Source organism: Halichoerus grypus, chromosome 3 (assembly GCF_964656455.1).
Source record: "Halichoerus grypus chromosome 3, mHalGry1.hap1.1, whole genome shotgun sequence".
Taxonomy (NCBI): domain Eukaryota; kingdom Metazoa; phylum Chordata; class Mammalia; order Carnivora; family Phocidae; genus Halichoerus; species Halichoerus grypus.
In genome coordinates, this window is record NC_135714.1 from 103746694 (window position 1) to 103760596 (window position 13903).

Below are 13903 nucleotides of genomic sequence, written 5' to 3' on the forward strand. Positions count from 1 at the left end.
ACCCCCACACAAACTAATACTCCAAGAAATTATAAGAAAAGGGCAAAGAGGAGGTACAGAGAGTCATTATGCAAGTAGTGGGCCATATATTTTGTTCCTACAATGTAAACAGAACAAGAGAACAGAGATAGAAATGTCAGGGAGGTAATTTTTTTTCTCAACTGGAACATAAGAACATGTTAAGATTAACTTTCAAAACAGATTATCAATTAAAGTTGTGACTGACCTCTTTGATATTTTTAAAACCTTTGTAATAGAAAAATTTTAACATATACAAAAGTAGACAGAATATTATAATGAATTCCCATGTATCCATCACTTAGCTTCAACAATTATCAACATGTAACCAATGGATTATTTTGAAATAAATGCAGAGGGAGATTTCAACACTTCTTTCTCAGGAATTAATAATCAAGCAGACAAAAGATAAGGATATAGATTAGAAAAACAATTACCTTTGATCTAATATATATGCACATATGTATATATGCATGTACATATATATAGGGTGTGCGTGTGCGCACACATGCACAAATAAGTAATCATTCATCCTAAGAATTAAATTATAAATGTTCTTTCCAAGCACACAGGAACATCAGAAAATTGACCATGTATTAGGACATAAATAAAATAAGTCTCAAATACCAAAAACTTGACGTTGCAGAGCACATTCTTAGGCACCCGGTTTTTTTTTAAATTTTTTTAAAGATTTTATTTATTCATTCATAAGAGACAGAGACAGAGAGGCAGAGGCAGTGGGAAAAGCAGGCTCCCTGTACAGCAGGGAGCACAATGTGGGATTCGATCCCAGGACCCCGGGATCACGACCTGAGCTGAAGGCAGACACTTAACCGACTGAGCCATCCAGGGCCCCAAGGCCCCTGATTCTTGACTTTGGGGTAGGGAGACAGCAAACCCTTTTGTGCATTTGATGAAAGCTATGGACTTTCTCCCCAGAACAATGAACATTCACAAATAATTATGCACACATTTTCAGGAGATTTATAGATCTTTGATATTGGCAGATTTCTATTCAGATGAAAAAATACATAAGAACAGTTAAGATTTTGAGTTTTTTTAAACACTACACTACTCCAGTAATTTTTAAAAACAATAATCTATTTCAGGGATTCCCAAAGTGTGATTCCTGGACTCCTGGGGTCAACAAGAACTTTTTAGGGAATCTGCCAAGTGAAAACTATTTTTCTCAGTAAGTCTTTCTTTTTTCACTAGGTTGATATTTACAATGATGGTACAAAAGCAATGGTGGATAAAATTGCTAGTGTCCGGCAAGAATCGAAACAACAATAAACCAGACCAGTGGTCACTGTAATCTTCATCACCACTTCAGAGTAAAGAAAAAAAAATCCAACTTCATGTAACAGTGTTCTGGATGAAGCAATAAAAATTATTAATCTTGTTAAATTTTGACCCTTGAGTCATCTCTTTTTAATATTTACTGTGAGAGGGCGCCTGGGTGGCTCAGTCGTTAAGCGTCTGCCTTCGGCTCAGGTCATGATCCCAGGGTCCTGGGATCGAGTCCCACATCAGGCTCCCTGCTCGGCAGGAAGCCTGCTTCTCCCTCTCCCACTCCCTCTGCTTGTGTTCCTGCTCTCGCTGTCTCTCTCTGTCAAATAAATAAATAAAATCTTTAAAAAAAAAAAAAAAATATTTACTGTGAGAAAATAGAAAATATGCATAAAATTGGGGTGCCTGGGTGGTACAGTCTGTTGAGCGTCGGACTCTTGGTTTAGGCTTAGGTCGTGATCTCAGGGTCCTGAGATCTAGCCCCAAGTTGGGCTGGTGCTCATTGTGGAGTCTGCTTAAGATTCTCTCTGCAGCCTGCTCTCTAAAATAGATGGATGGTCGCGGCACCTGGGTGGCTCAGTTGGTTAAAGCGTCTTCCTTCAGCTCAGGTCATAATCCCGGAGTCCTGGGATCAAGTCCCGCACTGGGCTCCCTGCTCAGCGTAGAGTCTGCTTCTCCCTCTCTCTCTGTGCCTCATCCCACTGAGTCTGCTTCTCCCTCTGTTCCTTACCCCACTTGTGATCTCTCTCAAATAAATAAAATCTTTCGGAAAAAAAATAAAATAAATAAAATGGATGGATCTTTAAAAAAGAAAATATGCATAAAACACTCTTGCTGCAAACCAAAAAGCACTTATATAATTGTTTCAGTCACAAGCTGAACTACCCAGTTTTTTTAAGAAACACAATTATTTTTAAAGATTTATTTTATTTTAGAGAGAGAGAGAAAAATCGGTGGGGCGGGGGAGGGGCAGAAGGCGAGGGAGAGAGAAACTCAAGCAGACACTGCCCTGAGCACTGAGTTGGATGTGGGCTCAATCAATCTCATAACCCTAAGATCAGATCTGAGCTGAAATCAAGAGTCAGAGCTTAGCTGACTGCACCACTAGGCGCCCCAAGAAACACAATTTTAAGAATGAAAAAAACAACTGTCAACTATTTTTTTTTTTTTTTAAACAACTGTCAACTATTAACAATGGTTAATAACAAATTGTTATTAACACTTGGGTATTTGTAGACATTTTTTTTTTTATAAAACTGGAGGAAGTGAGCTTGTCATTTTAAAGGAAAATAATTGAGTGTTTGCTCCCAATGATAAAATTTGAGCTTTCACGTGAAAATAAGTACTCTGGGAGACTTGTATCTGCCACTGGGAGTTGGACAGCTAGCTATGCCATATTTAACAACTTTTCTGAACATTCAACCTTTGGGAGATCTGTATAACTCAATGAACTAATAATCTCAAATGACCATTACAAGATGCTATAAAACCATGCATGAGTAAAAGATCCATTCAAAGTACAAATGGTTTTTAATGTACCAAAGTATGAAAAGCTAATCAATATGGTTTCATATTCCACATTGCAGCTAATACTTAAGAAACTACTACTTGTCAAGTATATGTGTCATATCGTGTATGAAGAGCCATAATTATCTGGAAAAGCTATTTAAATAACTCCTATTTTCAACTGTGTGTCTGTGTGAGGTGGGTTTTCTTTGTATACTTCAACCAAACAATATATCACAATAGACTGTAGGAAACAGACATGAGAAGCCAGGTACCTTTGTCTGTGCCAGACTGAAGAATTGACAAAGGTGTAATACAATGCCACTATTCTCACTAAATTCTTTTTGTTTATGAAAATACAGTTATTTTTCATTAAAATGTTATTTATGTAAACGTAATGGGTTTATTATTTTAAAAAATAAAATAATAAATATTTTAGACATTTCTCAGCTTTAATTTTAATATAATAATATTCATAGATATAACCCAAATAAACAAAAGTTCTTTGGGATCCTACATAATTTCAGAGTGTAAAAGGGTGCTGAGACCAAAAAGAATTTGAGAAGTTCTGATCTAATAGACCAAATACAAATGACAATCAGAAATCTGTTGATTTATCTTAATAAAATGTTATTACATCAGGAGAGTGTATTTATTTGGCAGCTATTAAAATATCTTACTAGTCTACTAGGAAAGTATAATTGGCTTATATAAATCATAGGATCAGTATTTCTATAAAAATAATATAAGCTAAATAGAAAGTTCAATATCAAAATACTTAAATACTTATAAAAAAAAATTTATTTTTATTTATCAGAAAGAGAGAGCGGGGCAGAGGAGGAATCAGAGGGAGAGGGACAAGCAGATTCCGAAATGAACATGGAGCCGATGCCAGGCTCGATCTCAGGACCCTGAGATCATGAACTGAGCCAAAACTAAGAGTTTGACACTTAACTGACTGAGCCACCAAGGCACTCAATATTTAATTTATTCTTACAAATATGATAAAGTTTAACAAGAATTTTCTCTATATCCTATTGTGCTTTATGTTTCTTTTTCATATACACAATCTAGTACACACAAGTACACATTGAGTAAATTATTAACAGGAAAATGGAATATGTTTTTCAACAAGTTTGCTTATCCTTTACAGATTGTACATAAAAATTATAACATCCAAGAAAATTACTGTCTATAAATATCTCTTGGTATTCCAACCTCTGTTCAAATTAAAAGAAATTTATTTACATTTTAACATTAAAGAGTAACTTACCAATAAAGAAATATAAACCTCTCTTCTGTCAGAGCTAAAGCGATAGGGAGAAACCAGTATCTCTACAGTACCTTTTGTGTAGTTCTATGTCTTGAGGCAGGAAGTAGCTTCATAGTCTTCTGAGAGGTCACTCCCACCTAAGGAAACACACCAGTCACCTAGTGAATGTTTTCTGACACACTAACTTGAAATGATTACATCAGAGATTAAAAGGACCTGCAGGGGCGCCTGGGTGGCTCAGTTGTTAAGTGTCTGCCTTCAACTCAGGTCATGATCCCGGAGTCCTGGGATCGAGTCCCGCATCGGGCTCCCTGCTCGGCGGGAAGCCTGCTTCTCCCTCTCTCACTCCCCCTGCTTGTGTTCCTTCTCTCACTGTGTCTCTATCAAATAAATAAAATCTTTAAAAAAAAAATAAAAATAAAAAAAAATAAAAGGACCTGCAGATTCAGATCATAGTGAGACTTTTTATTGCAATTGGTGATATGAAATAATTATGATCAGTGATGAACTTATTTTCTTTTTTTTTTTTTTTAAAGATTTTATTTATTTATTTGACAGAGAGAGAGACAGCGAGAGAGGGAACACAAGCAGGGGGAGTGGGAGAGGGAGAAGCAGGCTTCCCGCCGAGCAGGGAGCCTGATGCGGGGCTCGATCCCAGGACCCTGAGATCATGACCTGAGCCGAAGGCAGTCGCTTAACCAACTGAGCCACCCAGGCGCCCCGATGAACTTATTTTCTAATGAAATATGCCACAAAAGTCAAAATATAGGACACCCAAAAATACTAAAATTTATGCTATAAAGTTGTCAAGCCAAAAATAATGCGACATTAGTGGCAAAACACTTTTTTTTAAAGATTTTATTTATTTATTTGTCAGAAAGAGAGAGAGAGAGTGAGCACACAAGCAGGGGGAGTGGCAGGCAGAGAGAGAAGCAGGCTCCTCACTGAGCAAGGAGCCAGATGCAGGACTGGATCCCAGGACCCTGGGATCATGACCTGAGCCAAAGACAGATGCTTAAATGACTGAGCCACCCAAGCATCCATAGTGGAAAAACACTTTAAAAACAAATATTTCTAGAAGACTTCATAAAAAACTTCATACCTACAGTTGTCATATAGTTGTTAAAAAGTTTTTGTAAAGTGATTAAAAATCTTTGGAAATAGATTACAATTATTTAAAATGCAACATAGAAGATTTTTGCTAAAATACCAAACACGCTAATGCAATGACACCCAATCTGATGATGAAGATTATTTTACAGAAGATATGGAAGATGAAAACAGCATGGCCTGTTCAGCAGGGAACTATCACTAGTGGTGCACAGTTAGGATAGGAGGCTGGGTGGATGGGACCAACGGGGGAGAAGTTGGAAAAAACAGATCATGAAAAGATTTACAGATAATGTAGAACTACAACTTTATTCCATATTCTAAGGAGTAGTATTAAAGTTTAAAGTAATCTGTTTAGATTTGCATTTGTGAAACATCACTCTAACAAGTGATGTGAAGGATGGCTCAGAGGGAGATGAAGCTGGAGGCTAGGAGCCCAATTAAGAAGATGAGAACCTGAACTGGGGGTAATGGAGATGGCAACAATGGGACAGAATCAAGACATATTTAGGAGATAAAAGAAGTAGCAAAATGTAGTGACCAGTTCAATATGGAAGATATTAAGGTGGAAAGTACCTAGCATAACTTCCAGGTAAACTGACGGGGCAAACTTTTGCACCATTAGTCAAAATAGGATTACTGAAAAAGAAGATGGAAAAGCGGGGCAGAATGTCTAGAGCTTAAATAATGAGAGGCAGGATGGTGTAACAGAACACCAGCTCTGGAGTCAGAGACTTTGTTTCACATAAGAACTCCATCCTTTTTCTCTGTTAAGCAAATTGCTCTATCTGAGTCCCTGGATCCCCATCTGTAACATTACCTACTTCGAGAATTTTTATGAAGATTAAATAGCAATGTATGTTAAGCTCTTAGAATAAATTGCATGCACAATAAGCAGTTGTCGTTTTTATGATGATCTGGCTGGTGAGGTCCAGCTCACAGTAAGAAGTGTCTGGTGCTCGGGAGAAGGGGCTGGGTAGAGATGGAGATTCGGGAGTTACGGGCCAACAGGTAGCTGCAGCCTGGGAGAAGAAGGGCCCCGGGGAGTTATCCGGGGTCACGTCAGTTCTTTCTAGGCATCTTTAGGACCAGGCAGGCGCCAGCAACGCGGGAGCATGTGTCGCTTCTTTACAAGTCCCGGCGGACCCCCAAGGACAAGCAGGAGCTGCCCGTGACCGGGACTACGCGAGCGCAACACCCAGCCCCGCCGCATCTTCGCCACAGCACCCGCTCCGGGCGACCGCGACAGACGTCAGTAGAAGGACAAAATCCTCTCGGGGAGCGGGGCTCACCCCGCGCGGCTCCCGTTTTATCCCCTCAGGTTTACCTGTAAATAATCCGCTCGGTTTAAATTTAGATCCATGACGGTGGCACCAACGCGCTGCGCAGCGCCGGGACCGCACAGGAGTGACAGAGGCTGCCACAGCCCAGGCCTCTGAAGGGGTACCGCTCGCGTCCCCTCGAAAGAACAACCCCAGCAGCCTCAGTACGGCATGCAAAGGCAAGGCGTCAGGACAGCGGCGTCCGCGTGACGTCAATACGTTCACGCGAAGAGGACAGCCCTCGCCAAAACGAAGCCCCGCCCCTCTCCCGAAGGACCGCCCACGGACTTAACCTGCCTCCAATCAGAGGCAGAGAGGAAAGGAGGACGAGATCCTGGAGACCGGAGAAAGGTGGTTTCCCCGGAGACTGGAAACGCAGCATTGGCCCCACCCCCACCGCCCTCCAGAGCTGCACTTCTAAGTCCTTCTTGGTGTAGACCCGCGACGTGAAACCTGTGTAGATTCTGAACTATTTTACTGACACTGGAAAGGGTCCTTCAAAGAATTAGGTTCCACAGTTATAGGCGTTAGCTTACCACAATGGTTATCAAACTTCTGGCCTTACGACCCCTTTACAAAACTCTTACAAACCATTTTGGACGACCCCAAAGACCTTTTGTTTATATGGGTTATCTGTTGATATTTACGTTAGAAATTAGAATTGAAATTTTAAAATGTATTTTCAAACCGTATTAAATATTTTAATGAAAATAACTTATTTTCGAAGGAAAAAAAGAGGTAAAAAGACTGGTGTTATTTGCAAATCTATTTACTGTCCACCTGAATAGTAGATAGGCAAGTCCCAGATCTACTACTGCATTCAACCTGTTGGTATAGGTGTTGTTTTTTTTTTAAGTATATGAAGAAAATCTGGTCCAAAATCAACAAGTGGTAGTTTCTGGAAAGCTAATTGCAGTGTGGAATGTGTCTTCATTATACAACATCCAAGGAATCCTATATGTTAATATTACCGTGGATTTCATCAGAAAAGTTTTGAAGTATTAGAAAGCTATCAACCTCAGACATGGATACAAATTTTGCAATATTCTAATGTGTGTTTAGGCCAAATTTTAAGCATTGGCAACAAATGTCAATTGTTTTTCTTGAAATGATAGATTCCAGTCTTGAATTCACCAGAAAGTGTATACCAAATATCCAAGTCTGAATAATCATAATTTTTGTCAGTTGTGCTTTTAAAAAAGAAATGTTCCAGCTAGCAACTCAAATAATCACACAAATGTTTTTCCTTGAGACAGTACCCTTCTGTATTCAATAGAAATGTTTTATGTACTTTCTATTTCATCACACAGAATATTTTAAAAGAAACGTATTCAAGAGTTGAGACTTAAAATTAACAACTTTTACTCTTCACAAAGAGCATTTTTATACAGAATTGTGTTTCCTGCCAATATGTGGCATGAGGAATGCAGTAACTATTACTACTGCTTGAAGCTACTGCTTTGATTCATGCTTAAGTACCAGCAGTATTAACCACCACTGTTTTTTTTTTTTTTTGTAGGTGATTTCTTAGGTTTTTTTTTTTTTTAATTTTATTATGTTCCAGTGCAAATATCAACACAGTGGAAAAGGCAGATAACATCCTAGTGTAATGAAAATAGTTTCAAAATCACAGACCCCCTGAAAAGGCCTCAGGGACCTGCAGACTACCACTGGCCTATAGTGATCCAAGGTCTGACTGAGAGCTCACATTCCCTGATTCTTTCATCAATCCTTCCTTAATGCACACAGTGCTCTGCCTACAGAAATACTCCATACGGATGAGTAAGATACAGCCCCTTTCCTGATTTCTTTGGTCTACTAGTGGAGAGTTCATAAGTGATTGTGAAACAAGAATTGAAACCCTGAGAAGAGGTGCTTCTTAGGTAGAAAAATTACTTCCTGCAAGGGATCTGAGAAGGTTTTGACTAGGTACCAGAATGTTCCAGACAATTCTTTTTCTGAGGCTAAAATAACTCCATATTAAAATAGCAACAGTGCCTGAAGATGGGTTAACTGTGTAGAAATTTGGGGGAAAACACACATCAATTTAGATTTCACAAAAATACAGATAAAGTTCAGACATAAACTGAAAAAGCCATAGAGGAGATATAGGAGAACATAGAGTTGTATAGAATTTAGGGAATTGGAAGGTGTATTAGTCAGCTAGGGCCCCCAAAACAAAGTACCACAAACTGGATAACTTCAAACAACAGAAATTTATTTTCTCACAAGTCTCACAGGTTAAGAGTACAAGATCAAAAAGTGTCAGCAGGAAACCAAACCAATCTTCTGAGGCATCTCACCTTGGCTTGTAGATGGCCATCTTTTCCTTGAGTCTTCATGAGGTCTTCCCTCTTTTCAAGTCCCTGTTCTAATCTCTTCTGATAAGGAAACCAGTCACATTGGATTAAGGCCCACCCTAATGACCTCATTCTAACTTAATTACCTCTTTAGAGGTCCTATCCCCAAATTTAGTTGCATTCTGAGGTACTGGGATTAGGACTTCAACATATGAATTTAAGTGAGACACAATTCAGCCCATAACAGAAGGGAACTTGTCTGATCTTAAGAGGAATAGAAAAAACCACAAAGAAAAAACATATTAAAAATAAAAATGAAACATCTCAATATGTAACAAAAAATTTTACATATAAACAAAAATTTGGGGGCTATGTATAAACTTAATATATTTATAAACAGTTCATACAAATTAATAAAAATGGAAATATTATGATTCCAATAAGTAAATAGGTAAAAATATGAACAGATATTTCACAAAGAAAGTGGCTACTGAACACACTTATAGAAATCTATTACCTTCATTTCTAATCAATAATATTAAAGCAAGATATCTTTTTTATTTTGCCTTTCAGATTAGAAAAAGATTTAAGTGATAACACTGTATGTTGCAGAGAGAGCATGTTCTCATCAACTGTGATGCTTTAAACTGGTAATAAAACACTTTCAAAAGCAATGTAGCAATATATATCCAATCCTATAAATATGTGATTTTTTAACCCATAACCCCAATTTTGAATATTTAATCTACAAAACCAAAGCAAAGTAAGAAGTCATAACTGAGGAACCATTTAAAATAAAGACCAACTATCCAATATAAAGGGAGTGGTGCATCCACTTTATGGACCACTACGCAGCCACTGAAAAGTGAAAATAATGAAGGCTGTATAGCAATGTGGAAAGTGTTAAGGATAGTAATAAAAATTGAATATAAAATAGTGTATTGTACTGACTTGTTATGAAATATATCCAAAAATTTTTAGTTGGTTATAGATTAAAGGATTATAATCTTGTTTTGTGTTTTCCATAAGATTTTTGCATTTTTCTAAGATTTTATTTATTTGAGAGAGACAGAGTGATCATGAGAGAGAGAGAGACAAGCAGGGGGAGTAGCAGGCAGAGGGAGAGGGAGAAGCAGTCTCCCCCACTGAGCAAGGAGCCCGATGCAGGAGTGGATCCCAGAACCCTGGGATCATGACCTGGGCCAAAGGCAGATGCTTAACCGACTGAGTCACCCAAGTGCCCAGCATTTTTAATAAAATGTTGCAATTTAAAAAAAAAAAAAAAAAAAAATGTTGCAATTTAAAAATAAAATTGTTATAAAATAAAATTAAAAATTAAGAGATTCTAAGACTCCTGTGTTTAATGCTGTGTAGTCCCCAAAATGAGCATTCTTCTGTCCCTATGTTTGCAAGTTTCTGAAAAAGGGTTATCCAAAATGGTAGGTACCAAACCTTTCCACTATCTATTCTCTTGTTTCTCTTCTCAAGTCCTGGCATTGCATGTTAACAACTTAAGGAAAATAATACAGCTATTATTGCTGTTTTTGCATTATAACAAACAAATCAAAATATTGAAAACCTGATGAAGTGGGCAGGAATTATCTTTTTAAAAATTACTCTGGGAAATTCAATAAGTATTCCAGGGCTGGGCAAAATTTTGGAAACCATTAGTCCAGTGTTTTCCCTTTTGGATCCACAAATCACATTCATAGTAGTATATACTCTTTCAAAGCCCTTAGAATTTTAATAATTATTTCATTTTTTATTGTGCAATTTTGTAATTAATTTTGTACAGAAGGAAAATGTTTGTGTAAAAATGTAACTTTAAAGAAAAGGCATTTTATTTTAGGTTGCTATATTATTTAAGAAAGCATTATAAAATTCATCTTCATGCAATCTTTACAATAATTGTAATAAAAACATATACTGGCAATGCTTATTTTCCATTTAACAAGTGATGCCCACTGTTTATTCTACTTTAAGCTAATTGTATAAAAGAAAAAAAGAGTTTATTTTGAAGATCAAATTTCTTTTAAAACATTGAAATGAGGCTATGATATAGCATCAAAAATAAAAAGAGCTTGCATAATACGATACTTGGAATTCTTTCATTTTGCATGTAGAAAAGGCAAGTGATTTTTTTTTTTTAAGTACTGTGTTTTGTTTCTAAATGGCAAAGGCTTCAAAGGGCTAATTTTAAATACTTCTTATATAATTAGCAGGGTTTTTATTCACAAAAATGAAAAGCCAAGTTAGACAAAATTGCCACTATACTTTCTCTTTTCAAACATATTTTAAGGTACTAGAGACATCTTGGTGGGCTACATTAAAAAAATCCAAAAACAAAAACAAAAAATCATTATATCTCAGATGTGATAAATGTCACCTTAGACAAATTTACAGAAGTATCATACACTTCAGTAACTTATAAACCTTATGTTGTGGTCTTAAAGCAATCATTATGAGTATAAATTAAACAACTATGACTAAGAATAAGAGCAATTTAAACTGCATTAAAGTTAAAACCATCACACAGCTAGAGGTGGTTGACTGAGTGACTGACTCATGAGTATATACATTGGTCTCCACTAACATGTGGTACCAATATGGAAACTCTCAAACTCTTATTTAAAAAAAAAATTTAATAAATAACCCTTTTAGATTGATTTAAAAAAAGAAACAAGAGGAGAGAGATCATTACCAGCTTGGATGATGATATCAACCCCATGAAACAGCTCTGTGACACCCAAAGACTGAGAACCTGCTTGTAGCATAACCCTGTTTGACTGAACAAGGTATGAAACCAGATTTGTCCCAGGGCACGCAATTAACGATTGATGTGGCTTCAGTTCTCTTTAGATGTCATTCATAAGACACTTTACCTTCCCATTTACAAAAGCTTCTTTCATTTGGCTTAACATATTTGAAATTGAAATATATTGGACATGATTGGGTAAATGAAACATATTGGACACGATTGGGTAAAAGAGTTATCCTAAGTTGTACTAAATTTGCTTTTAATAATCACAAAATATATGTCATTTTTAGGTTTTTATAGTGCATAGAACTCTGAAGACACTGGATACTATTTTGCTTAGTTCCCTCTTTTATTTCAAGTCTATTACTCTAAGCTTCTCAACATATTATGAAGTCCATTAAGTCAAGGGTCATCAATAAATTCAATACAGAAACACAAAGTGTCCAAATTTTTAAACAGTAAGCCAAAGAAGCAATTTGAGAGTTGCCTCCTTTACTTTACATATAACCAAAGAAAAAACTAAGAACAGCAGAGAAGTTGAAAAGAGATAGAGGACTCTGATAATTTTCTAATTAATCATAAATACCTAAATGTCCTTTGCTAAACAAATTGTTTTTGGTCCTGTTAAAATGTTCCCTTCCCCGAGTTGCCCCACTGACTTCTTTGAGCGTTGCTTTTAAGCCCAATGCCCCTGTCAAAATGGTAAGTGGGGCAAGGACTTGCTGACCCAGAGCTATATCATTAACCTCAAAGAAGTATTAACTTTGACAGCAATCACCTAGAGTAATCCTTACCTGGCCCCTATATTGCCACAGTAATACCCAGGTCTTAGAATGAGCTCATTGTGGACAAAGCCTAACAAGATTTGTATGTGGTGATTTATTGAAGGAATGTTCTCAACAGAAAGGGAGGAATGGAAATGTGGTAAGACAGAGAAAAAAGCTAAACACAGATTTGGTCTCAACTGGTGTCTGGCTGAGCCTAATCCCTCCCTGAGCTCTAGAGCATGAACTACACCAAAAAGTTGGCCCTACCTTGAAACAAGGGCCCAGCCTTTTTGTTTCCACCCCAGTCAGTTGGTCACTGGCATGGGGAAAAGGGGGCATAACATCCAAGGCAAGGCTGCTTCCTTTCAGTGGAGGGCAATTCCCTGGGGAAGGGGATAGTTGGGAACTGCTAAGGAGCCAACACTCACAGAATCTGGGAGATTCCTGCACTGGCCCATTAAAAAGGATCTAGGCAGGACAACAACAGCATCAGTGTATCCACCACACCTTGGCATGACATCTTCCTTCTTGGCTACAACCTAGAAACTATGAAGAAGGAAAAAAAAATGAAATAACAGAAACATACCAGTTTTACATAAGTATAGTTAATAAAGAAAAAACAACTTATGTTGAGAACTCTACAGTTGTGTGAGGCATAGACTAAAAAAAAAAAAAAAAGTATTTTCTCACAGGGTATATATGCGTGATCCAAGGATCCTAGGCTGGATGTCCTCAGATGAATCTGACACTTTTTCATTCAACATGTTTCCAGTTCCAATTAGGGATATTACTAAATATGCTGTTCCATAGCTATAGACGAAAACTTTTATTCTTGGAATCCGAGACAATACCAGAAGACTGAAAGTACTGTCTATTATGGAAACTCCATGTCTTTACTGTTTTATTATAAACTATAGTCACATATAACATGAAAAAAATCAATATTCTATTCAGTTCTGAGGTATAACATAAAATACATAAAGTTTGAAAAATGTTTCAGACAAAATACCATTAGCATAGCACAAAAGTCAATGAAATAGTCTACAGTTGTAGCAAAATTGTATAGTCTTTTCTTACCTTAACTGTTTTAACTCCCCAAAAGTAGAAATTAAGAAATTATCTTTAAAGAGCTTTATGTAGTACCATTTAATGTTCATTTTTGTTTTCATGCCTAGAAAGCCTTCCTGTGTGATATTAATGATTTTCAAAGTACCATGTATTTAATTGGTTTTTAGAACCTATAAAACTATCCTTGAGCTATGATCATAAATCGTATTCCTCTAAGACCTGACAAAAAACAGAGTGAAGAGAATCCAGATGATAAGCACAACTCTTTAAGAGATTAAAACCCAGCTGGTTAAAAAAAATACTTTGAGTGCTTATTGTCTTGTGAAGAGATGAGGGATATTATTGGTCTGTATCCCCTTTCTTATTAAAGTCATGAGGTAGTGTGGATACTACCAGTATCCAGCTCAGTTATAGAATAAATCAATTACAGGTTCATCACCATCCATTTTGTGTAAAAAGTGTAAGAGAGGCTTTGATAAGAAAAAGGATGT

General features: G+C 36.9%; 1 protein-coding gene and 1 long non-coding RNA gene across 2 annotated transcripts in view; one reads left to right on the forward strand and one right to left on the reverse strand.

Moving 5' to 3' along the window:
• Positions 1-1352, forward strand: part of LOC118540155 (uncharacterized) — a 46048-nt gene extending 44696 nt beyond the window's left edge. The window contains exon 4 of the long non-coding RNA XR_004919486.2: positions 1234-1352. This is a non-coding gene — a long non-coding RNA (uncharacterized LOC118540155). The remainder of the gene's footprint in view (positions 1-1233) is intronic.
• BBS7 (Bardet-Biedl syndrome 7) overlaps positions 1-6730 on the reverse strand; it is a 50683-nt gene extending 43953 nt beyond the window's left edge. Inside the window, exons 1-2 of the mRNA XM_036099193.2 lie at positions 6525-6730; positions 4159-4224 (exon numbers count right to left, since the gene is read on the reverse strand). Of these exons, the coding sequence (XP_035955086.2) occupies positions 4159-4224; positions 6525-6560 (102 nt within the window). The 5' untranslated portion in view covers positions 6561-6730. The remainder of the gene's footprint in view (positions 1-4158; positions 4225-6524) is intronic.
• Between the last annotated feature and the right edge of the window lie 7173 nt (positions 6731-13903).